The sequence below is a fragment of the Lynx canadensis genome, chromosome B4 (assembly GCF_007474595.2).
Source record: "Lynx canadensis isolate LIC74 chromosome B4, mLynCan4.pri.v2, whole genome shotgun sequence".
Lineage (NCBI taxonomy): Eukaryota > Metazoa > Chordata > Mammalia > Carnivora > Felidae > Lynx > Lynx canadensis.
The window spans coordinates 138,392,690-138,418,714 of record NC_044309.1 but is presented as its reverse complement, the minus strand read 5'-3'; the positions used below and the strand labels follow the sequence as shown (position 1 = coordinate 138,418,714).

General features: G+C 51.7%; 1 protein-coding gene across 1 annotated transcript in view; it reads right to left on the bottom strand.

Moving 5' to 3' along the window:
- Positions 1-26,025, bottom strand: part of TBC1D22A (TBC1 domain family member 22A) — a 324,756-nt gene that overhangs the window by 115,743 nt on the left and 182,988 nt on the right. The window contains 2 exon segments of the mRNA XM_030322325.1: positions 3,773-3,848; positions 24,830-24,939. Of these exon segments, the coding sequence (XP_030178185.1) occupies positions 3,773-3,848; positions 24,830-24,939 (186 nt within the window).

Sequence of the window (26,025 nt, the reverse complement as noted above, 5' to 3'; positions counted from 1 at the left end):
CTCCTTTGTCCAGAGACTTCTCACACTGACCACCTGCCCCTCCCCACAGGCTGGGGTTGGACGATGATTTACCCACTTACAGGGGATCTGAGTTCTACTTCTGATGCAAGAGTAGCTTGTGTGTGCTTTTATTTGCTGCGCGTGTTGATTTGCACGGTTTCTCAGAGGTAGCGCAAAACAGCGCAGGTAGGTGGCCTTCTGGAATTCCCAATTCACTCCTGACAGATATTCTGGCTGGATGAAGACTCTAGAGTTACACTCTTGCAGCATGTTGAGGCTATCTTCTCCTATCTTTGTTGAGAAGTCAGTTTTCAAACAGCCGTTCTTAGAAAATAACTTTTCTCCAGATGCTTTACGACTTTGTCTTTAGTTTCATTAAACTTCATGAGGATGCAGTTTTCCCATTAGTAATTCTCCTCTGGATCCACTGGTCTCTTAAGTCTGTGAACTGGTGCATTTCGGTACTTTTGGAAAATATCTCAAGTTACCATCTCTTCAAAGTCTTACTCATTCTCTCTCTTCTCCTCCTGTGTCTCCAAACAAATGTACATCAGGCTTCCTGCCCACACCCTCTACATGTCCTGCCTTCTGTGATTTCCATATTCTTACCCTCCGGGTTTTATTATGGCTATTTCCTTCCAACCACCTTCCAGTTCACTAATGTTCTCTTTATCTGTTTCTAACCACTAAGCTTTTAATTTGATTATCACATTTGCAATTCCAGAAATCCTATTTGGCATGTTTTCAAGTCTCTCGGACAAAATTATACAGTTTCCTATTCCCCTGCAGACCTTTCAGCTTTCAAGCTTACTTGATTTTATTTCTTTGTACAGAGTAAGGATAACGGTTTCATGGTATATGCCTAAGAATTACAAAAGCACATTTTTTTGTGGACCAGTTTCTGTTACCTGTTGTTTCTACTTGGACTTACTTAAGGAGTTTCGAATAGGTGATAAGCTTTGATTGGATGCACATCGTATTATTTGAAAGAATTCAGTTCTGGGACCTTGCTCCAGGAAAGAGTTTGCCTCGCTTCTCTTAGGCACTGTGAGTCCTCCATAGAGAAGTACCGTGATTGAGGTTCAAACAACCCTGGTCCTCCCAGGTGACGTGAACCAAGATTACGAGACTGTATGAGAACCGATTCCAATTTTTCCCTCATGGCCCCTCTGCGTGGTCCCAGAACAGTTACAGGCATTTCTCATATTCTCTGTCCTGGGTAGCTAGGGTTTGGGTTGAACTCACTCACTGTAGGAGACATCAAAGCAACAATTCCAGCCAGGACTGTTTTTCCAGATTAGCAGATGCCCCCAGAATAATAGCAGCCTTCAGTGCTGGGCTCATCTCTCCGGGCTCCAGAATTCTCTTAGAATGTAGCCAGCAAGTTTTGTCTTTTTGTTGGCAGTTCAATGCTTTGGAGAAACGTTTCCTTTATGCTCTTTCTCTTTCTTTTCTTTCTTTTCTTTCTCTTTCTTTCTTTCTTTCCTTTTCTTTCTTTCTTTCTTTCTTTTCTTTCTTTTCTTTCTTTCTTTCTTCTTTCTTTTCCTTCTCTTCTTCTTTCTTTCTTCTTCTCTTTCCTGTCTTTTCTCGTCTTTTCTTCTTCCTTCTTGCTTCCCTTTGTTTGCTAGCTTTAAAACAAATCCTCTCCAGTTTGTGCAGTGGGCAGCTTGGCTGAAATCGTCTGGTCCACCACCACCGGTGAATTTGAATTTTCCAGTTTTATCCGTGTAATAACTTCACGTTCTTAATCAACCAGCCCGTGTAGGTGTGCTCCTTCACCAAAGTGCCAAAAAGTTCTGAAATAAATACCGTCCTCTCCCCAAATGCAGAAATGAGGCATTAGCTTTTTTTTTTTTAAAGCAATTTTGCCTTCCTAACACATCTTGCCCTTCATAAAATCTTTACAGTCCCTGCAAAAGTTCCAAGTCCACAATTTCTCTCTCCAAGAGGTGAGCAATGAAACGGGGGGAGGGTGACCTTCACGCAGCTGAGGCTGGCAGGTTCTCCTCCCGAGCAGTTGTGAGGGTCCTGGTGCCCACCGGCCAGAGGCCCGACCTCTGCCAACCATGTGTACTTTCTGCTTGGAAAGCCTGGGTATCTACAGGTCATCTGGGGATTTCAGGTTTCATCAGAGCAACGGTTACAGATAGGCTACATGGTGTTACCTACTATTAAACAAATCTTCTCTGTCATGAAGAACTGATCCTTTAAACAAAAAACTGCTGGATCAGTACCCTCCTCGGAAATTATGCTGAAAACGTGATTAATGAAAAGTACACCTTTGGTTGGGATTCCTTTGGTCACCGTTGCTGCTCTTTCAAACAATCTTCCAGAAAATCTGCAACGGGCCTCTTTCTAAACCACAGTGACGGAGAAAATCAATCTGAGTGTCTCCCCAAACTGCAGCACGGGAACAGATGAACACTAAATACAACCTTCCAACTTCCAGGAAAGTATAAAATACGTCTTCCGAGGGACACAAGAAGAGAAGAAGCTGCTAAGGATGTGTAATTCACATCCACTGCAAATCCTGTTTCCAAGAACGTAAGGAACAAGAACTAAGGAGACAACGTAAGGAGACTGGGGGCAGCCGGGAAGCTGCCGGTGGGGAAAACCAGCCATCTCGCAGAGATCTCGTCACACGGTTAAGAGTGAGTGCAGTTACAGAAGCAGGAAACAGTATTTTGAACAGACAGGTTGGAAAGCAGCTAAATATACTGAATCAATAAAGTATTATTGGAAGAACCGTGAAAAACTTCATCGTATGGAAATCGGATAATAACCATTAGATCCATCATCGAAAATCAGATTCAACCAAGGAACAGAATGGAGTTTGTAACTTGTATGACTCCATTTTATAATGTCATCCAACAGTTCCCCAAACCGAGTGCCTTTCCGGGGGCGATGGCTGGAACGCCCACCACCCCATCACATCCTAAGCACAGTACGATCTCTCGACACATTCGGTGAAGTCACCTGCAAAGCTCACGTGAGGCTCTTCATGAAAGAGCCTTTCTCTTCTCTGTACCTCACCGCTGACCGGCTGGCGTCACAAATCCACGCCTCGTTCTGCTCGGTATCACTTCATTAATGCTCTGTTCGTTAATGTAACAAGCTGTCAGGAGAATATGCCCGGGATGGGCAGGCATTATCTCCCAACTTTCATTTCATTAAACTCTGCTGCTGCAGTATCACAGGCAGTTCCCCTATGATGTATAGGGGAAATTATTTCAAGAATGAACGTAAAAAGTATTTCAAAGCCCCCACTTAAATATGAAAACATAATCTAGAATGGCCGAGCACACACTGTAATTTTTCCATAATATTAAAGATGTTACTTCCAGACTCGGTAATTAATTGGATTCCATGGAGAAATTATGCCAGCATCCTTGGTAGCAAAATGATGCACAAAGGCAGGGAACAGAGTGCCAAAGGACAGCCATAAACAACCATGCTGTCGCCCAGATTATGACAATCATAGGGCTTAATAAGGAGTGAGATCTGCCCGCTTCTGGTACGCGCTCATTATTCCCTGCAAAGTGCCTGCGCTGAATTCTGATTACATCGCCTTAATCATGGGAAGGGAGAGGCTCTGGCCCAGAAGAATGCCCAGCCCTGCCCTGAGGGAGCCGGGCCCCACGGGCCGAGTGAGGACAGCATCGCCGGGGCCGGGGGGCCAAGCCCGAGCCCCAAGCCTCGCGCCCACCTCCCCCCGCCCCCACCCCACCCCGCGTGGCCCTCAGGGAGGTGGGTGCTCAGGAAGTGGGCTTACCGTCAATCCGGCTCACCAGCTCTTCCAACATTTTCACCTTCATTTGAATCCCAGGCTGGGCAAAGGTATAGTTGTCCTACGGGGAAAATAACAGCGGCTGTCACATGGGTAGAAAATAAAACACACGTTCCGAGGGGGAAAAGGCAGTGGAGCAAAGGTGAACGCTTTCACAGCAGAACGAGTTCCCCAACTAGACTCACGTGTTACACACCAGACCGCGTCACAAGGCCAACCCACAGCGCGATCCGGTTCGAGGTCGGGTCCAGCCCCTTCCTGACATCAGAGGGTGGGCACACCCATCTCAGGGGTATTCACTGGAGCATCTCTTCATGTTAACGTAGACGTTTACATTTAAAGTGAACAAACGGGGTGGGGGGGGCGCCTGGGTGGCTCAGTCGGTTAAGCGGCCGACTTCGGCTCAGGTCATGATCTCGCGGTTTGTGGGTTCGAACCCCGTGTCACGCTCTGTGCTGACAGCTCAGAGCCTGAAGCCTGTTTCGGATTCTGTGTCTCCCCCCCTCTCTACCCCTCCCCTGCTCAAGCTCTGTCTTTCTGTCTCTCTCAAAAATAAGTAAACATTAAACAAAACCCACAGTGAACAAACAGGCTCCCTGAGAAGTGCATGCTGGGTGCCGCTGCCTGGCTGGCGCACGGGCAGGAGGGACTCGGTGTCGCCGCAGGAGCAGGTGCGGAACGGTGGCCGGGCCGGTACCGACGGTGCTGGCGTCACGCCCACGGTCCAAGGGCCAATGACACGGCCACTGCACGAGGAGAGTGTGAGTGTGAGACCATTCTTAGTGAAGCCGGTGAAGAAGGTGAAGGCATCGAGTGGGACAAGTCCTCGGTCAGACGGACCTGGAAAGGGATTCCTGCTCTACTACTCAGGAGCTGTGTGGCCTTGGCAAGCGACATCCCCTCTCGGGGCTTGTTTTGTCATCCATACCGTGAGAATAATGCTGCCTTCTAGGCCTTCCTGACCAGGAAACCAGGTCAGGGGAAAAGGCTGGCGGGTCCAAGGCACCAGAGGTGCGAGAAACAAGGACGGGGCCCCAGCCAGCCTCCGGTCACCCTCCGAAGAGCCACTGGGCTCCCACAGGCACAAGCGTTCACACGGGGATACACAGGCAAGGCAGAGACAACCCCAAAGAGGTCCATGTCCGAGCCGGCCAAAGGGACGGAGGTGTTGATCCACTGACCATGAGGAGTTATCCCACTGTGGTCACGGGGTCCTGACAAGTAGAAGGGGAGGAGGAGAGTTTGTGTGAGCGCAAGAAAGACTCGACCCGCCATGGCAGCTCTGAAGATGGAGAAAGGGGCCGGAGCCAAGGGCGCCGGCTGGGAAAAGCCAAGGTTATGAGTTCTCCCTGGAGCCTCCGGGAAGGATGTGGCCCGGCCCACACCTTGGTTTAGCCCCAAGAGACACACATCAGAACCCTGGCCTCCAGAACCGCGAGATACTAAATAACCTGTGTTGTTTTTAAGCCACTAAGCCTGTGGTGATTTGTTACAACAGCAACAGGAAATGGATACGGAAGGTTTGGACGATGTTTTTTACCGGGGCCCCAGGGACCCACTGAAATAAAAGGATGAAGGGCGCCTCGGGGCTCGGTTGGTTAAGCGTCTGACTCTTGATTTGGGCTGAAGTCATGATCCCAGGGTCGTGAGTTCAAGCCCCACATTGGGCTCTGCACTGAGCGTGGAGCCTGCTTAGGACTCTCTTCCTCTCCCTCTGCCCCTCTCCCCTGCTCATTCTCAATCTCGATCTCTCTCTCTCTCTCTCTCTCTCTCTCTCTTTAAAAAAAAAAAGTGCCTACAAGGCAGTGAGGGTTTTTTCCCCACGGACATGGAAAATGGACAGCGTTGGCCCCGATCGCTCACCGGGCCATGTCCCCCAAGTGGATTTCGAGTGACAGGCTCCAGGCTCCAAGCCAGGGCGTCTCTGCGAGGGCAAGACCAGGAAGAGTTGCGTGCACCGACCTAACCCAGAGCAACACCGAGGCACAAAAACATGGGCGCTCCCGAGGGGGCCCCTCGGGTGCCTGGCATGACCGTCTCCAAGATCTGGTGACACGCCTGTGTGTCCTGCTAAACCCTGAGCTCTGGAGAAGCGAGGCCTGTCAGGGACTCCTGTTTAATGGGCAGGACTCCTGGGCCTGAAGGAGCCGTGCACGTCCCGACGCAGCAGCACCCATTAAGGACAGAGCATAACAGGGAAAAGAAATTTGGGGCTTGGACTTGAGCTTTTGCAAGGGTTAGCCTTCGAGACTTCATTTCTCCCTGGAAACTGGATAACAGAAGGAGATTTATATTCAAATTTGGAGCGCACTGCCTGGTTGGAAGTCTATAGGCTGTCATCCCACTGCCCAGCAGAACGTCTGATGAGCCGGGACCAAGAGCAGACCTGTATATGGTTCAGGATGAGGAAGAAATTGCAGAGTGACCCTGACGCCTTGCAGATCATTCCATTAACGCTCAGTTCTGGCAAATCTGAGAGCCATTCCAACACCCTCCCCCAGGGGTCCCAGGAGAACGGTCGAAGGTGCAGGAGCTTCACTTCGAGCTGGTGCGTCCTCACGGGCCGGGCCGTGGACTTCCTCCCCTCCTCCGGGGAATTCAGCCGCAGACACTCCTGCACCGTCTCTAGCCCCAGAACACTCACTGCAAAGAGGCAACTTCTCAACTGCTAAGCCCGGCAGCCAAACCCAGCAGAATAGGCAGGCTGTGGGCTCAGCCCTCCTTCCACCGCTCAGAGCCAGCTAATCCCCCAGGAAGGCTGCTCCCCAGGAAAGCTCTCCACTCGGCGCCCCAGGGCGGCTCTGCCGCGTGGGCGGTCGGCCTGCCCTGCCCCAGTGCTGGCTCCGACGGGGTGGGTAAGCCTGAGTAAGCCTGGGATTCAGTCAGCCAGTTTATTTGGCTCTCACACTGAGATAGGATTTCAAGATTCTCATTTAAAAGAAATAAAAGGTATTCCTCAGTCTCCATCTGCCACTATTTTGTTTTATTTCTCAATTTGTTCAAAACCCAGGTAGGGAAGATAGGTTTTCTTGGAAATCCAAACAACGTGAAAAGAAAACGCTGAGAGCCTTTAAAATTAAAAAAAAAAAAAAAAAAAAAAATCTGTATTTTAAAAGGACCAGAAAAGACTGATGGGGCAGGGGCTTGGTATTCTGGATGTGAGTCACAGGCAGAGAAGACCGGCCTTCAGACAGGCTCTGACCCTGATGACAAGATGGAGCTCGGAGGGCAGCGCCCAGCGAGGAGACCACATCGGTCAGCGGAGGGGGCCCAGGCCGTGGATGGCCCCACTCAGCAGCCAGGCAGCCTTTGAAGGGCCTGCCAAGGAAGGACAAGGTGTACGGGGAGGAATATTCTGCGACCCTAGCAACAGCCCTCTGGGAGGCACGTGGCACTCATGCCCTCCCAGGGGGGTGCCCGCGGCCCAAGACCCCACAGGAGCAGCGCCTCTGATCAGACCGCGGGTTCTGCCTGCTCAAGGCCAGGACACCACCCCAGCACCCGGTCCAAACACACCTGCACACACACTTTGTGCAGAACACATCTGCTAAGTGACGCGGTGAACGGGCACACGAGATGCTGCACATTGATAGAAATGTGAACAGTAATAATATCCCTCCCTTCACAAAAAGTAAACATTCATACCCTTCCAAACTGAGATCTGATTCTATGTCTTTCAAAAAGAATACAATACACAAAACTTACTGGCGGGAGGAAGAAAGGTCTGAGGAATACAGTGACCTCTTGGGGAATGTTTACAGGGGGGAAAGTCTGCGTTCGCAAGAAACCATCAAAGCAGGCGCACACAGGGGGCCTCGCATCTGCTACCTTCCACCTCACACTCTGGCAATAACAAATAGCACTTCCTGTGCTCTTCAGGAGAAAAGGAATAACATGTTTTGAAGGAGCACTTCAGGTAAGAGCTGAAAATTAAATTCACAGGGGCTCAGCTGGAAGGACCCACAGCACCCACCTACTGAGGCACGCAGCTCCAGGGGCACTAGGAACCCGCTGCACCTGACAGGGGCTGTGCCCTGGACCAGCCCCGCCTCCAGGCCCGCCTCCAGAGCCCCGCCTCCAGAGCCCCGCCTCCTGGTCCGCCTCCAGAACCCCGCCCTCCTGGCCCGCCTCCAGAGTTCCCGCCTCTAGAGCCCCGCCTCCAGAGCCCGCCTCCAGAGCCCCGCCTCTAGAGCCCCGCCTCCTGGCCCGCCTCCAGAGCCCCGCCTCCTGGTCCCGCCCCCAGAGCCCCGCCTCCTGGCCCGCCTCTAGAGCCCCTCCTCCTGGCCCGCCTCCAGAGCCCCGCCCCCAGAGCCCCGCCCCCAGAGCCCCGCCTCCTGGTCCGCCTCCAGAACCCCTCCTCCTGGCCCATCTCCAGAGCCCCGCCTCCAAAGCCCCGCCTCCTGGTCCGCCTCCAGAACCCCCCGCCTCCTGGCCCGCCTCCAGAGCCCCGCCTCCAGAGCCCCGCCTCCAGAGGCCCCGCCTCCAGAACCCCGACTCCTGGTCCGCCTCCAGAACTTGGCTTCCCTCTTACTCTGAAACCAAGTGTACCCTCCTCACCCCCCTGGACCTGCCCCCAAACAACTCGGCAAGCCCTTTCCCCAAACACAGGCCTGAAAGACTTCTGTGGCCTTCACCTCTTACGGGCGCCCCCCGGCCATCTGGCACAGCCCCGGACAAAGTGTCCCACGGGGCCCTGGCAGCACACAGGTGAGACAGCAAATGCGGCAGCCACAGCCACGCTCGGCGCTCGCCCATCGGGACGTCACCCCGGTTACCGCAAGGAACGCAGCATCCGATACACGGCCCTACGGTGTCGGACTGTAAGCGCCTTCATTGCCCCAGGAACCACTTACTGCATCCTGCCGTGGGCCAGGCGACACGCCGAGTCCCGGCACAGATGGGACTGCCGTCCTCAGACAGGCTTGTGTGCAAGGCCAGCCCTCCCTCCCTCGGCTGGTGCCTGAGTGTTTCGGGAGTGTTCCCGTCATTCCCTAACAAGGAAGAAACGCCCAGGGTGCCTCAACTGACAGTGTAGCTTATGCTGAACTGCGTTCCTTCCAGAGTCTGGAATTCTGAAAAACGCCAGGCAGAGGGTGTCCAGGTGACGAGCTCTCAAGAGAAGCCGGCACGGAGTCTCTGACGAGCTCCCTGGAGGACATTTCACACCTGCCTCCAGGACTCGCCGCCGGGGGCGTTAACCTCCACCAGGGCAGGCCACGAGGAAGCTTACCCCTGTTGCCTCCGTGCCTCCCCCCACCGCTCGGCTGGCTCTGCTCTACATGCTGGCCCTGGAAGGAAGCCGGGCCCTGAGTCCTATGTACTGAGTCCCGGGAGGCAGTGACCCTCCGGGTGGTCTTCGGGGAGACACAGTCGGGGAGAAAAACAGGGCCCTTCTGTTCACAGAGAGAGAAGAGTCAAGCAAATGATCGTCACAGAGGCCGTGCGAGCGCATGTGACGGCTCACTGTGATCCGGGAAGCCCTCCTGCCATCACAGCGCAGAAACAGGGAGCCTCTCCTGGGGGCCAGGCGGACGGTGAGGCCTGAGCAGAGATGCAGAGAGAAGGGAGCAGGATGCAGGACGGCCCTGGCAGCAGCCGAGAGCAGGGCACCCTCCCAGGAGGGGGCCGAGGAGTCCTCATTATATGACGGCCAGTACACCTGGAGGGGCAGAGGGGGGGCTGTGGTGAGGCAGGAGAAGACCATTCCGAGGCTGGGAGACCACGTGGGAGCAGAGCTGTGGAACGAAGGTAGGGACACAGACATGGGGAGGACCGCGGTTACCGGATCCGCGTTCTGGAAGACGCCTGTGGCTGCGAGGGGCAGAGCGGACGCGGGGGTGTCGGGTGTGAGACCACTGCCCTGATCCAGGCCAAAGGACGACCAGGGCTCCTCACTGGACGCAGGCCCCCCGAAGTATCCAAACTGCTTTCAACGACCCGCACGACTGGTTGCGTTTTTGAACTTGAACGTGGGGCTCCTCATTTATTGCTCTGCGCTCACTCACTTGATTGGTTCTCGGGTGGCATTCCAGGCAGCTGCACTCATTCTGAATCTTGATTATGTCATCTATCACATTAGCTGTCCCTGTAAGCTTAGAGGCGCTGCTGAAACTTACACCCTCCGTGTCCTCATTACACACTCCGAGAAGAGGGGGGGAAGGACGAGGGCAAGGACGGAGCGCCACGGGAGACCACACTCAGGTGGAGGGGCGTCGTCCGGTATGTGAGGCCAACTCCCCCCTTGGTTCCTGCGACCTTAATTCCTCTGGTCTCCGGTTTTCTCATCTACAAATGAGAGAGGAAGGGCCCCTTCACAAGGCACTGGGGATACTAAATGAGTCATCACTGTACCTCAAGAACCTGGACCCACCCTTCCACGGTGACACCGGTCACAGGACGGTGGTGAAGATGGCGGCTCCCTCCCACAGCCTGGACACGGCGGCCAGTGTTCCCACCGCCAGCCACTCCGAAAACGGGGAAGATGGTAAATGCCTGTCTTCAGTCACTGGCTGGCATTCTGCCAAAACCATGGAGCCACTAAAAAGGGCAGCGGTCGTCAAGGGTCTGCGAGGAAGAGAGGGTGAAGGGCTGGAGCACAGGGGATTTTTAAGGCACAGAAACCACTCTATGTGATACTGTAATGGTGGACACGTGCCATTAGACATTCATCCAAACCCACAGAATGTCCACCACCAAGAGAGAACCCTGACGTAAACTCTGGACTTTAGCTAATAATAATAAACTAGCATTGGCTTATCAGCTGTACCAAGTACATCATCCTAATGCAAGACGTTAATGCTAGGAGAAGCCGTGTCTGTCAGGAGGTGGTGAGTACACAGGAACGATACTTTCTGCTTGGTATTTCTGTACACCTGAAACTGCTCTAAAACATAAAGTCCGTTAACTTTTTTTTAAGTCTACTAATTTTTAAAAATGCTCAATTCATCCAGAAGAAGGTAGAAAAAAGGAGGAAGTAAGAAAAATGAATACAAAATAAAGAGCAGAACGGCAGCCTACACACCAGCCATACAAATAATTACACTGGAAACATCCTATGAACGTATGTGAACTAAACACACTTAAAAAGAGGAAGCAAATCCAACTGTAAGTAACGAACAAGAAATGCACTCTAACCAAGAAGACGCCGGTACATCACAAGCAAAGGGTAAGAAGACGCACCAAGACTAAGACAAAGGATGGCAGAACGGCTGTATTAACATCAGAGGGACTGGGCTCCAGCACAGGGAGCACAACCAGAAACAATGAGGAGAATTTCGTATCAATAAACAAAAATAGGGGCACCTGCGTGGCTCAGTCAGTTAAGTGTCTGACTTCAGCTCAGGTCATGATCTCACGGTTCATGAGTTCAAGTCCTGCATCAGGCTCTCTGCTGTCAGCGTGGAGCCTGCTTGGGATCCTCTGTCCCCCCGTCTGCCCCACCCTGACCCGTGCGTGCGTGCATACGCGTGCACTCTCTCTCTCAAAAATAAATAAAAACATTTTTAAAAAAACAATAAACAGGGTGCCTGGTGGTTCATTTCATTAAGCGTCCGACATCAGCCTAGGTCATGATTTCGCTGTTCCCGAGATTGAGCCCCACATCGCGTTCTGTGCTGAGAGTTCAGAGCCTGGAGCCTGTTTCAGATTCTCTCTCTCTCTCTTTCTCTCTCTCTCTCTCTCTCTCTCGAGCCTGGAGCCTGTTTCAGATTCTCTCTCTCTCTCTCTCTCTCTCTCTCTCTGCTATTCACCCACTCACACTCTCTCTCTCTCAAAAATAAACATTAAAAAAAATGTTAAGCAATAAACAAAAATAATAAATATAAATTCATCAAGAAAACCTAAAGCCTAATCCTACATGTGCGTATCTAATAAATGACATTCAAATAATGTGAAGCAAAACAAAAAACTAAAGAGAGACAAATCAATGGTTGCAGCTGGAAATTTCAAAGTCTTCACTCAGTAGTGGATAGGAAAAGCAACAGAAATCAGCAAAGCAGAGAAGACCAGACTAACACTATCAACCAACCTGACCCAACTGACATTTACGGAAACTCCCCCCAACAAAGCAGAGCACACGTTCTTTCCAAGGACACATGAAACGTTAACCAAGGCATACCATGTGGCAGATCTCAAAACAAGTATCAGTAAAGTTAATTATCAATGCTAGGAATGAAAGATAGCACCATAATTCTCTAGAGATTACAAGAATTAAGAAGTACAGGGGCGTCTGGGTGGCTCAGTCAGTTGGGCATCCGATGTCGGCATGTCCGACGTCGGCTCAGGTCATAATCTCACATCATGACCCCGATGTGAGTTTGAGCCCCATGTCGGACTCTGTGCTGACAGTTCAGAGCCTGGAGCCTGCTTCGGATTCTGTGTCTCCCTCTCTGTGCCCCTCCCATGCTTGTGCTCTGTCTCTCTCCCTCTCAAAAATAAAAACATGTTTAAAAAATAAAAAAAAAAGAATTAAGGAGTATTATGAATGACAATATGCCAAGAAATTAGACAATTTCTCTAAAATGACCACATTCCTTAAAAGACACAAATTTTCAAAATTGACAAGAAAATAACTAGAAAATCTGGAGCCCTACCTAGAGCAGAAATTGAATTTATAGTTAAAACTTGCCCACAAAGAAAGCTGCAGGCCAAGATGGCTTCACTGTTGAATTCTATAAAATATTTAAAAGAGAAATAATAGCAAACTTACACAAACTCTTTCAGAAATTGTAGAAACACTTCATGAGGACACCATTTCCCTAATGCTAAAAAGAAAAAGATGGGGAGCCTGGGTGTCTCAGTAGGTCATGACGTGTAGTTTGTGAGTTCGAGCCCCACATGGGCTCACTGCCGTCAAGCGCAAAAGCCTGATTCGGATCCTCTGTCTCCCCTCTCTTTCTGCCCTCCCCCACTCATGCTCGCTCTCTCTCTCTCTCTCAAAATTAAATAAAACATTTAAGGGGCTCCTGGGTGGCTCAGTCGGTTGAGCGACTGACTTCGACTCAGGTCATGATCTTGCAGTTGTGGGTTCAAGCCCGCATTGGGGTCTATGTTGACAGCTAGGAGCCTGGAGCCTGGAGCCTGCTTTGGATTCTGTGTCTCCCTCTCTCTCTGCCCCTCCCCAACTTGTGCCTCTCTCTCTCGCTCGCTCGCTCTCTCAAAAATAAATAAACGTTAAAAAGTTTTTTAAATAAATAAATAAAACATTTTTTAAAAATAAAATTTATTTTTAAATAAAACATTTAAAAAAAATTAAAGGAAAAAAAGGAGGGGGGTGCACGGGTGGCTCAGTCAGTAAGTGTCCAACTTCCAGCTCGGGTCATGATCCTCACGGTTCGTGGACTCAAGCCCCGCATCGGGCTTTGTGCGACAGCTCGGACGGAGCCTGGAGCCCACTTTGGAATCTGTGTCTCCCTCTCTCTCTGACCCTCCCCTGCCCACACTCTGTCTCTCTCTCTCAAAATAAATAAACATTAAAAATTTTTAATTAAAAAATAAAATTAATTACAAAAAAGAAAAAGACATTAGAAGGAAAGAAAGTAGAAAACGATATTCCTTGTGAAAAGGGATGTGAAAATCTTTAAATATATATTACCAAAGAAGATCCAGAGACATAGAAAAAAGCTAATATGACAAAGGGGGGTTTGTCTCAGGAACACAGGTAGGCTTAATAATTAAAAATAATTAGGGTCCTTTATGACATTAACAGAATAAACAAAAAATTACATGATCATCTCAGAAGAAAAAGCACTGACAAAATACCAATTCAAAATTTAAAAGACTCAGCAGAGCAAACCAGAATCTGTTGTCCTGGTCTTCTTCTACCAGATCTTAAGAATTCTGTCCTCAACCTCTTATTCCATTATTTGCCAGCATTCCTCAAATAAACCAGGTGCTTATTAAAAATATAGGACTCCTTGTCTGTGGAATTTGCACTGTCAGCAACCACCCAAAAAAGGGCATCCACAAAAAGCCAACAGCTACCATCAGACTTAATGCTGAGAGCCTGAATGTTTCACCCTCCCCACCAGTATCTGGGAGGAGGTAAAAAAGTCTGCTCTCATCACTTGAGGACCTTGACAATGCAATAAAGCAAGAAAGGAAAAAAAAAAAAAAGCCATGTATGTTATATAGAAAGAAGTAAAACTCTCTTTATTTGCAGATGACATGGTTGTGAACAGAGAAACTCCTAAGGCATCTACCAAAAAGCTCCTAGAATGGACTAAGTGAATTTAGCAAGATCACCAGAAAGGTGTGGCACATTACATTTTTCCAAAAGTGACCACAACAGTGTCTCCTATCCCACATGCTCTTTTATTATGTGATCATGCCACTCCTGTATCAAGCCTCCCCCCCCCCCCCCCGCCAAGCCCAGGTACCAGATACTCACACGTAAATGGGTGAGCCTTTGGGTGATTCCAGCCCCTAGGCATCAACTTGTGCCGACTTTCAAGTCTTCCCACCTGAGACTCCAGACACTGTGGCACATGGGTAAGCACTACATGCCATGCCCTAACTGAAATCCTGACCAAAAGCATCTTGTGGGCAAAATAAATTAGTTCCTTTAAGTCAAGAAATTTGGAGCAACTTGTTACGCAACAATACTAGCTAGAAAAGGATGTCAGGTTACAAAACCAATTGTATGTGTTTATACTAGCAGTAAAAACTGAAAAACAAAATTGACAAACAAAGCTATACCACTGAAAGGAGCATCAAAAAAAAAAAAAAAAACCCAACCTATTTAGAAACAAATTTAACAAGATACACTGAAAATCACAAAATGTTTGTGAGGATAAATTTTAACATGTCTATCTATGTTAAGAGACTCGATATAGTTAATACTATTAATTCTGGGAAAATTGACATATAGACTCAACATAATCCCATTCAAACCCCAGCTCCTATTGTTTTTTTTAAGGCTTTCTTGGTAGGAAGTGGCTACCAGTAAACTTATATAAAAATGTAAAGGAGCAAAAATATGCGTGACAATTTAAAAAGAACAAAGTTGGAGGACTTTCTCTACTGGACTTTGAGAAAAGCTACGGTAATTAAGACAGCATGTACTGGCATAAAGATCCATTAACAGAACAACGGAACAGGAAGAGTGTCCAAAAATACACACACACTTACACAATCATGTGATTTGCAGAAAAAGTACCAAAGCAATCTATTTTGGGGGCAAAAAAACTATTTTCAACAAATGTGCTACATTAACTAGGAAACTAGGATACCCTATATTTTAAAAATAAACTCTGATGCCTTCCTCACACCATACAGAAAAATTAAGTCAAGTTAGATGATAAACCTTGAAGTCAAACCAAAAATTATAAAGCTTCTGGAAGAAAAACCTAGGAGAATACCCTGGCATCCTGGGAGGAGGAAAGGATTTTTACTTAGGACACAAAGAAAACAATTACCAAAGAAGAAAAAAATGATAAATTCAACTTTGCCAAAATTACATTTTTCCGATCATGAAAAACCGTTTTCAAAAAAAAAAGGAGCGATCTACCACCAACCTGGGGAAAATATGTTCCCACTACCCCCCCCCACTCTCTATACACACACATACATATCTTTTTTAAAAAGAATTTTTTTTAAGATTTTATTTTTAAGCAATCTGTACACCCAACGTGAGGCTTGAACCCACGACCCCATGATCAAGAGTCCCACACTCCCCTGACGGAGCCAGCCAGGCGCCCCGTACACGCACGTAACTTCACAGAAGACCGCCATCCAGCACACGCAGAGAAGCCAGAGAAGGACGGTGCTGCTGAGAAGAGGCGCAGCCCGACCTCGCATGTACCGCTGCTGGGTGTGCAGGACAGCAGGGCCCCCTCCGGGGGTCCTAAGTACACCCCCACAGCACGACCCACCACGTCTACCCCTGGGCGCTGACCAAGAGAAACGGAGCCCACGCCAAGCAGGAAGACGTGCCCACGAATGTTCACAGAAAGCGTACTTGCATCAGCCAAAGGCCGGAAACAGCCTCGGCCTGCACCGAGAGGCGGACCGACACACAGGCCGGGATCTCTTCGAACGGGGAACTACTACTTGGTAATTAAAAGGGATGAACTATTCATTCAGGCAACAACACAGATTTTACATTTTTCAATGCTATTGTGAATTGAATTTTTTTTTAATTTTCATTTCTAAATTGTTTGCTGCTCAATGACTCATTCTTAATGAATCTTCTGCTGCAGCCCAGTAACCAACACAGTCTTCTCTGTTTAATAACCCTTTCCAGAATGTTGCCAAGAATTCTCAATTTTATCGGCGAGGGCTCTAAAATCACATCTCTCAAGATTCTCCCCCACACGGAGCATGATTCATCTAGTGTTGGAGACAGGAACACGTCTACGTGGACCAGGGCCGCCTTCTTCATTCCTCCCTCCACGGGGCTGGGCACGAGGCCCGCCTCTCCGTCCTTCCGCATGACGGCCCTGCCGCCCCTTCCGGGAGAAGATGGAACCAAATCAGGGCCAAGTGGACCGCCTTCCCCTCGGCCACCTTTCCAGGCACCAGACCAGCCCCTTGCTTCTGGGGTTTCCATTGGGCTTAGCCGGGAAAGAACAATGTCCCCAGACCTCTGGCCACCCCGGGCTCTGGCTGTCGAAGCTCATTTCTAAGGATCCTGGGCCACCTTCCAAGCCGGTCGTGGGCCCCTCTCCTTCTTGGAGCATGAAGCTCTCCAAGGGCTCCCCGTACCCGCTCTGTTTTCCCGTGATATGTCTGTCCCTTTTCTCCTCGCTGGTGTTCCCGCCAACAGCTGGCGCACAATGGCTGCATTTGAGGGACAGAATGCGCCGCAGCCCCTGGGGCCGTCACTTTCCCTGACACGCTTCCCCCGCCTTCTCTCCGACAAGTTCCAGGATAATGCGGTCCCTCTCCCCAGCATCCCCATCACTCCCCCGTGCCACCAACCAGTTCTCAGAATTGAATGATTCTTCCCCAAGGATACGAAATGTAAATGACTAATTATAAAAGGCAACGGTTCCTTTCTACTCAAAAAAGCTGTCCTGTTAAGTAATGAATCCAAGAGTAATAGTGTGACTCCAGGGGAGGCAAACAGGGAAGCCGTAATTCAACAAGTAATAGCTCCAGACAGCCCAGTACTGGTGCTGTTAGTGAGATGGGAACAGGCGGGGGGGACGCGCCTGGGTGGCTCAGTCCATTAAGCATCTGACATCGGCTCAGGTCATGATCTCACAGTTTGCAGGTTCAAGCTCCGCATCAGACTCACTGCTGTCCACACAGAGCCCGCTTTGGATCCTCTGTTCCCATCTCTCTCTGCCCCTGCCCTGCTTGTGCACACGCTCTCTCTCTCAAAAATAAATAAAACATTTTTTTAAAAACTTAAAAAAAAAAAGACACACGGGTAAAAGCACAAGAAGAATCCCCCCAAAAGCCGGGAAGGCCCCCCTGGCCTCGTTGCCCCCCCAGCAGCTTCCGGCAGCAGACAGCCACGTCCGGAACCGGCCCCTGGGCACGGACACCGCATCGTGCCAGAAGGCAGCCCCCCGTACGGAGGTTGCCCATCGGCCCAGAGGGGTTCAGACGGACTCCTATGTGCCACACCAAAACGCCTCCCCCACGCCTGGCCACCGATCTCAAAGACCGCTGGAAACGCACTCAGTGGAGCCACTGTAAGGAATAATGGCCCCCCAGACTATTCTCAAAAAGCAGATCTCTCCGGCCGGCCGCCTCACGCGCCCGGAGAACAAGGCCCACCAAGAGCAAAAACGCAGAAAGGGGCAGAAAGAAGCCCGGCTGTGAAAGAAGAGAAACTGAGGAGGAAAATGAAATAGAGCGTTTCCCTAAATAAAACATCTGATCTTGAAAAGGCGTTTACAATCACAGCTACTGCACGACTGAGGAAGGACCCCGCAGAAACAGTCCCAGCGCTGAGGACAGTCACCACTGAAGCCGAGAAGATACAGAAGAGGCACGCGCTGTCACCCCCGTCTGCGCCCAGCCTGCCCGGGCCACCCTCCCGCGCTGTGGAAACGTCCCACGGCACGCTCCACCGGGCGGATCCAAGCCACCCGCTTCACCACCAGACACAGGATTTCCTCATAACTGCGTCCGCTTCTCGAGACAAAAACCATTAATCAGAGTAACTAGCGGGGTCACACGAGCCGAAGACATCTGCCCAGATGTGCTGACTGTAAGCCCAGCCTTCTTTCCACGTCGCATCTCTTAACGGGGTACTGTGAAGGTTCCTCCCCGGGCAGGACTGTGCGTGCCCTGCCTGACGGTTACTACCCTGATACCTGCCCTCCAACTGCCAGTGGCACCCCCCCGTCACAGCAACCCCCGAAACACCCAGACACTCCCCAGCGACCCCAAGGAGGCAGCGTGGAACCCCACCGCCCCCACCCCGCTGACGGTGCTCACGGCGGCACCACAGCGGACGAGGCCTGCAGAGCCTGCCCGGCGCTCTCCCCTGGCCCAGCCCTCCCTGCCCGTCCCGCCGCCACCTGGCCCAACACACCGTCCCTGAGGGTGTTTCTCTTCTCCCAGCACCAATGCCCCGCAATAAAAACAACGTCCTCTCGGGGCGCCTGGGGGCTCAGTCGGTTGGGCGTCCGACTTCGGCTCAGGTCACGATCTCACGGTTTGTGGTTCGAGCCCCGCGTCAGGCTCTGTGCCGACGGCTCGGAGCCCGGAGCCCGAAGCCTGTTTCGGATTCTGTGTCTCCCTCTCTCTCTGCCCCTCCCCTGTTCACACTATCAAAAATAAATAAGCATTTAAAACAAACAAACAAAACGTGCTCTCAACAAAACCTAGTGGAAGACACCATCCGTCAGAAACGGGTGAGCAGGAAATGACCTGGGACGACCAAAGTATGGGCCTTTCTCAGAGCTGCCAAAGCCGACCCAGCTGTCCAGCCGTGGACTCGGGCCGCTCTCCTGTTCCCCGGGGAGTCCGATGAGTCCACTCCCAGCGGGAGCGCCTATCTCCCCACCCGGTGCTCCGCGGTCACAGCCAGCTGGCCGTTTTTATCACGTGCCACGCCCGCCGTAAGAACGCGAGCTCGCTGTGCGTGGAGGTATGATGTTCCACACGTGGCCAGTAGCTCAACCTATTAAGTCCGTGGCGCAAATATGCCGTGATCTTTCAAATTCTCGTCTGCTTGACCTGCCAGTCACTGAGGGGCAGGAAACCTGGAGCCAGGCTGCGAGGGTCTGAAGCCCAACTCTGCAACTTACCAGTCCCACCGTGGGAGACATTCACAGACACGCTGCAGGGAAACTGAGGTAACGAACAGTTAAATGCAAACAACTCAGACAGCGTCTGACATGGCCAGTGTCTTCTAGCGCTCCTTACACATTTCCGCCTCTCCTCTTGCCCGCCGGCCCTCCACGCACATACTCACAAGATACAGTTATATACACACACACGCAAAATGTCGTCAAAGCGGACGTTCAGGATTGCGTCTTCCCCGGTAAATTTATCCACTTATCCCTCGGCAGTGATGCTCTTTATCCCAAATAATGCTTTCCACCTTAAAATCTATTTTATCTAATAGCTGCATAAGAGCTACGCCACTGCCTGGCTATTATCCTGGTTAGTGCTGACCTGTTGTGTTTCTCCCAATCCCTTCCTTCCTGCCGTCGTGTAATCCTAGGTTTCAGGTGAGGGTCTCATAAGTGGCATAGAGCTGGATCCCGCTCGTAGATCCAAGCTGGCCTCACAGCTACTCTCCTCCAGAACACCAAACACGTCCCACCTCATTGTGGCCTCTGCTGCTCCGGATGCAGCCTGTTTCCCATTGAACCATCTACCCAAGGGAATCACCTGTCCATCGCCGGCTGATCCTGTAATGTCTTCTCTGACCTCCCGTGTTTAGTGGCTTCACTCGTTTCTCCGGGTGCGGTATCTTAATTCCTCCAGCACCCGTGGGTGCTGGAAAGTTCCCGGCTACCACCAGCCACCCGAGGAGGCTCCCGCAGTGTGTTTTCCCATTCCTGAACTATTGTTCCTTCTCTCGTGCCCAAACCTCTCCTCCAAATCCGTGCCCTCTCTCAGTACTGCCCCCCCCCCACCGCCCCAGAACCTTGTCATTCTATTAACTAATCCTCTCTTCTGCTGTATCTACGGAATTGTGAATATTAACCACGGCAAGTTCGGTTGCTAGAAGTTCTGTTGGGCTCTTTTTTAAAATCTGTTTCTTCGGAGCCTTATTCCTCATGTGCATTGTTTGAAAGCTCCACATGTTTTGGTTCTGTTCCCATCGCTGTTGTCGACGTCAGGTCCCTGGGGTACATCCCTCCTCCGAATCACAGGGCCAGCTGTGTGCGTGTGGCACACGCCTTCTCGGTCTCATGCTTTCTCTATCCTGAGCTGGTCTTCAGGGGGCTTTTCTGCGGGAAAACCACAGGGCGGGGCGGCCCCTCGGGCAGTGTTTCTCCAGGGCTGCCAGCCAAGTGTCGTGGTCCCGGGGACCCTTCCAAGTGGTCTCTGGGATCAAAGCCGCGTTCCTAATAACAGCAACGCTGCCACACGCTCTCGGTGAAAAAGATAAACAGAAGGCAATTTCACTGAAGGACGTCCTTGATGAAGTAGGAAAAGTTCTTAATTTTATGATCAATCGCATCAAATCTCAACCCTTGAGTAAACATCTTCTCCAAACTCCACGTGGCAAAGCGGGAAGAACCAGAAAACCAAAAGAATGGTGACTTCTTCCCCAAAAAGCACCTGGTACAATTATGTGGGCTGTGAGCTGAATTAGATACATTTTTCAAGAAACGTCATTTTTTTTTTAACTAGCGAAAAATGACTAACAGGCAAACTGGTTATTCAAACTTGGGTTTTTGGCAGACATTTTCTCAAGAATGAACAAAGACTGTCGCTTCAACAAAAACAATCTACGGTATGTGTTGCCGATAATAATATTTGAGCTTTTAAGCCCAAATCGGAATTTTGAAGAACTTTCATCTGCCGCTCTGTGTTCCACAGGTTCTTCTCATAAGACATCAGTAAATACAACAAGCGGGAGTTTTTGACGCCATGTGGGGGAGCGTGTCGGCATCCAGATCTGCACACCCCAGACATCCGACCTTCTCCAAATGGCCAACGTCTGATGTCACAGAACCGCACGAGGGCAAAACATCCGCTCAGAGTGCAGGACAGGCCAATGGATTTTAATGTAACTTCGTACAGAACGTTCACCGATGTGGCTTCCCATGTCACACGGCAGTAACCTTAGGAAGCTGCCACCTGACAAGCCGCGTCACAGTGTTAAAGAGAAAACATCCACGGTCGTCGGAAAGGACTATGGAAATTCTCCCTCCTCCAACGACCTCCCTGTGTGCGGCTGGGCTGTTTTCACACAGTCCCATCAAAAACAACACATCACAACAGACTGAGCACGGAAGCACACGTGAGAAGGCCACGGTCTTCAGTCACGTTACAGAGTCTTCCCACAAAGAAGTACAGTGCCTGTCCTCTAAATAGCTATATTGTGAAAACATTAGTTCATCATAGAGATACGTTACTTACAACAGCATGTAACGCGTTCATCGTTGTTATTTTTGGATAAACTAATAAATATGTTCAAATTATCACCATTTGAGTTTCTAACACAGTAAGGATTGTGAGAATTAACCCATGGGGGTAAAAGCTCTTTGTGCAATTCAGGACTCTTTAAGACTGAGACACGAGGGGCACCTGGGTGGCTCAGTCGGTTGAGCGTCTGACTTCAGCTCAGGTCAGGATCTCGCGGTCCGTGGGTTCGAGCCCCGCGTCGGGCCCTGTGCTGTGCTGACGGCTCGGAGCCTGGAGCCGGCTTCAGATTCTGTGTCTCCCTCTCTCTCTGCCCCTCCCCCATTCATGCTCTGTCTCTCTCTCTCTCAGAAATGAATAAACGTAAAAAAAAATTTAAAAAAAAGACTGAGACACGAAGCTGGAGAGCTTCGACAGGAGAACTGTGTCACCTCGGTTTCTGGGCAGCACCCAGACTCCCCACGCAGGAGAAGTTCTGTCTTACTTGCATACCGGGCCAGGGCAATAACACCTAAACTTTCATGCGTTACCGTGTCTGATAACTCGCTTCAAGTTTACCAGCGTCCACCGGTGGGGTCATTACTCCTCGTTTCTGGAGGACTTCCCTCACCGAGGAGTCCAATGAGTCTATGCATTTCAGCCGATTTTTGCTCAACATCACCCAGCGCCTCCAGGCACGTGCTGGGAGCAAGCGGCGTCTCCTTGGTCCTGGTCTGCCGTCCTCCTGGGGCCAGAGCCCCCACCCCCCACCCCCAGAACCCCTAGAATTCCGTCCTCCATCGGCAGTCCTCTGGCCGCACCCCTGGCCACCAGGAGACACATCCCACGGGGACAGCAGGTAGGCAACCGCGTGTGGCACCTGTACAGGGCGGGTGTGTGCCACGCCGTGGCCAAATGCAGAACACAGAGTCTCAGACCGAGGCCCCAAGGGGAGCCAAACCACAGCCACGTCTCCAGAAAAATGAGCAGATGTGGCGTTTGCCCTCCAGAACTTATCCAGCACGACGGCAGTCATTTCCCCTGATTCTAGCTGGACACGGTCATACAGCAGAGTAGAAAACCGCAGGCTTCAGGGCTCAAATGTGGGTCCCAACACGTGCTCCTTGATCCCCGGCAAGGGATCTCTCTGCGTGGGCTCTCTCAGGCTGTGACATCGTTTCTGCCGTGAGGCCGAGGACCACCGAGGGCACGCTGGGCTGTCACTGCCTCACCCCTGTCCCGCCGTGACTGCCACTGACCACGGGAAGCCCAATCACTGGTGAGGGAGCCGCCGCACCGACTTGGCCCAGCGACTCTGCGTCCCTGCAGCCCCTCTGGCCATGTGGATTTCGCACAACTTCCTAAAATGCAGGGAACCAAGCTGAGAGCCTGCACTTAACAAAGCCCCACGGTGTTCCCAGTGCCCGGCAACCGAGCAGTGAAGGGACGAGAAGGTGCTGGAGGAAGACGGCTCCCGCGTCTCCAGAGAGTGGCGAGGGCAGGGCAGGTCCAGGAGCAAGAGAGGGAGCGGGGCAGCGGAAGCCAGTGATGCCGCAGGTGGGGTAGTGACAGAAGCTCCCAGCCCCTCAGGGCGCTGATGTCTCGGTCTGTCCTTCCTCCCGCTCCTGTCAGCTCAGACCCTCGCACTCGTACGAACGAGAGGGCAGGGGCACCAGCACACACGAAACAGTCCCCCGGTCGAGCTGGCATCCAGGGAATGACCCATCTCCCCAAGCCCCCTGGGGCTGGTAACCGGGCCCCTCGACACTGCCCACGGGAGGACCGCGTGGCTCCCGTCGGCCTGCGGAGCATGGTGAACGCACGTGCACAGGCCACCCTTGTCGAGAAGCCCCTTCATCGGACAGCAAGCCTCAGGTGACAAATGAAAAGCCAGTGTCGCTTCCAGGGCGAACTGACTTTATTTACAAACATAAACAGGATGATCCTGCGTTTAAATGGCAGAAATTCCATCCCTCAAGGTCAGAGGAGTGACATTTGAAATCGATAAAGTCTCACATTATGATTCAATCTGTTTTCGAAAGGGGACAAAAACGTCTTCAGTTTTGGGAGAAAGACCAAAACATATGAAAACATCAAACAATGTCGGGAAATGATACATCGACGCTTGGGCCAGAACACGGCAGGCGGTTTTTTCTCCGCAAGATGCAAACAAGTCTCCCGGTCCTCAACTGCAGCAGGACCCTCCCCCGCTCTGTCACTCCGCGGTCATCAGAGGTAACGGGAACCCACGCTGTCCTCTCCAGCACAATCATTCTGGCTACTTCATTCAAATTAAGCCTCGGGCCCCACTCTCGAGGTCCCCCCCGTGTGGGAGCCTCACTCGGACCACCTCTAAGCCAGCAGCCGAGCTGAGGCCTCCGCAGGTACGGGCGCCGGGCACGGCGCCGCGACGACGGTCAGGAAAGCCAGCCCGACAAGCACACCCCACGAGTTTCTCTCTTCGGGCGGAAGTGCCCCTACTCACCTGTGACAGAAGGGGTCCCGGCACAGCGCGCAGACGCCCGCACAGCCTCCGTCCCTGGGGCAGCCGTCTTTGAGATGAACCTAGCCCGTGGGGTCCCTCGGAAAACCTCCAGCAGCCAAACCCTGCTCCGGCCTTTCCCCCACCGCCCCCGTCACCCTCCAGGTCTCACTGCACTCCCGAATCGGGTCCTCAGGAGCACACGTCTCAATATCCTCACGACACCCCTTTGGGTCTACCCTGTGTCCCACACTGAGCTCCGGGGAGGCTGACACTCCCGTCCCTCCCCAGGGCGGCGTGCGGCACCCAGCACAAAGCACGCATCTAGGAAAGGTGTGCAGGCACACAACGTGCCTACGACGGGCCGTGGTCCGTGTCCTCGGCCACTTCCTGCGACGCCGAGAGGCCCCAGTCCTCATTCCTGCTCTGCGTGGGGTTCTTCGCCCAAACCACTTTCCCAAAACCACCCCCAGCACGGGGAGACCCACAGCCTTTCTGGGGGAAATCCCAGCCATCGGTCTGACAGACACCAAGTCCACAGAGACCAGCTTGCTCCTCCTGTGGGACCAGGCCCACCTGCGGTTCCTGGGACGATCAGACCCCCCAGGGCCAGCTGCTCCTAGGCCCAGGGCAACAGGGGAGAGGCTGAGGCCTAAACCGTGTGCCCCGTGAAGGGCGGGTGGCCCTGAATCCAGTTCTCCGCGTGTGGACGGCGAAACGGCTCACTGAAGACAGCCTACATTTGGTGCCGGTGCCACTGGGCGTCACGGGCAGCAGAGCAGGAAAGAGGGGAGTGTGCGGGGACCAGACTCTGCAGGCGAGGGGACAGCCCCACCCTCTAGGAGCCCTGCCGCGCCCTGCTGCTGGCACCGTCTCCAGATGCAGGCGCGCACGCACGGGGTCTCTCACGAGCCGTCATCCCGCAGAGGAGACACGCGCCCGGGTGTAGAAACGGAGGCCTCCGAGGGGAGCAGCGGCCAAGCCGGGCACGGAGGCAGGTGGCAGGCCCAGGGCTCCCGGTGGCCCTGGTTTCAGACCGGAGCGGCGTCTGCCTGGGGTCCGGGCCGGCAGGGGCTCACCTGAATACCGTCCAGCAGCCTGCTCATGCACCAGTACGTGTCGGCCTCCACGTTACGCAGCACGTCGGCGGGCACGCGGGAGACGTCGGCGGCATCCACGTCCTCCTCCTCTGTGGGCCGGGAAGCATGGAAAAGACAGCGAGCGGTTAACCCATGGGACACACACCACAGGGCGGGGCAGGGGCAGGGGCGGGGCCGGTCTGAGACCCAAGGTCGGGCCGGGGCCCATTTGTCCAGCTCCGGCTACAGGCCTCCAAGTGTTCCGCCTCATCACCTACTGGTTCTCAATTTTAACGCCTAGTTAGTTGCAGGTAATTAATATTCTGAGTCTTCTCCAATTAATTAACATAATTAATATATTGTAAATTATTGCTTCTCAGGCATTTTGCATCCTAATCAGAGAGGGCCTAAAATAGATTACTTATTCCTGACACAGATCTGAAAGTTTTCTCGTAAGATGTTTAAAATCCTGCTTCTCACACAGTCACATACTCATTAGACAATAATTTCTCTAAACCCTGGTCTCCAAGGTTAGAGTTTCCAAAGCCACGCTGGGCGGAGGCCCCTGTGCTGCAGGCGAACGCCCAGGAAGCAGCGGAGGACGTGCGTGCAGAACAGGGGACGGTGCTCTGAGCAACCTCTCTCTTCGAGGGTAAAAAACCCAGAGAGAAAATTTAAACGTGGGGCGTCTGGGAGCCTCAGTCAGTTAAGCGTCCGACTTCGGCTCAGGTCACGACCTCACGGTTTGTGAGTTCGAGCCCGCGTTGGGCTCTCTGTCAGCACAGAGACCACTTCGGATCCTCTGTCTGCCCCCTCTGGCCCTCCACCACTCACACGCTCGAGCACTTGGTGCCTCTCTCTCTCTCTCTCCCTCTCTCTCTCTCTCTCTCTCTCTCTCTCTCTCTCTCTCAAAATAAACATTAAAAAAAAACTTTTAAAATGCAAAACAGATGCCTGATTGAAATGGTTTATCAGAAGTTTGAAAGGACTAATTTCAGATCCTTATAAAAACTGCTATCCTCCAGCATGAAACTCCTAAATGTTTCAAAAATTGAGTATTCTACTTTTTTATTTACTTTTGTTTTATTTTGCCAACATGCACGGCATCTTTGCAAGGCAAATCTTTAAGAAAAGAAGCAATTCCACTGAGAATATATTTAGAAAGTTCTAAGTGGGCAGAAATGACAATAATTATA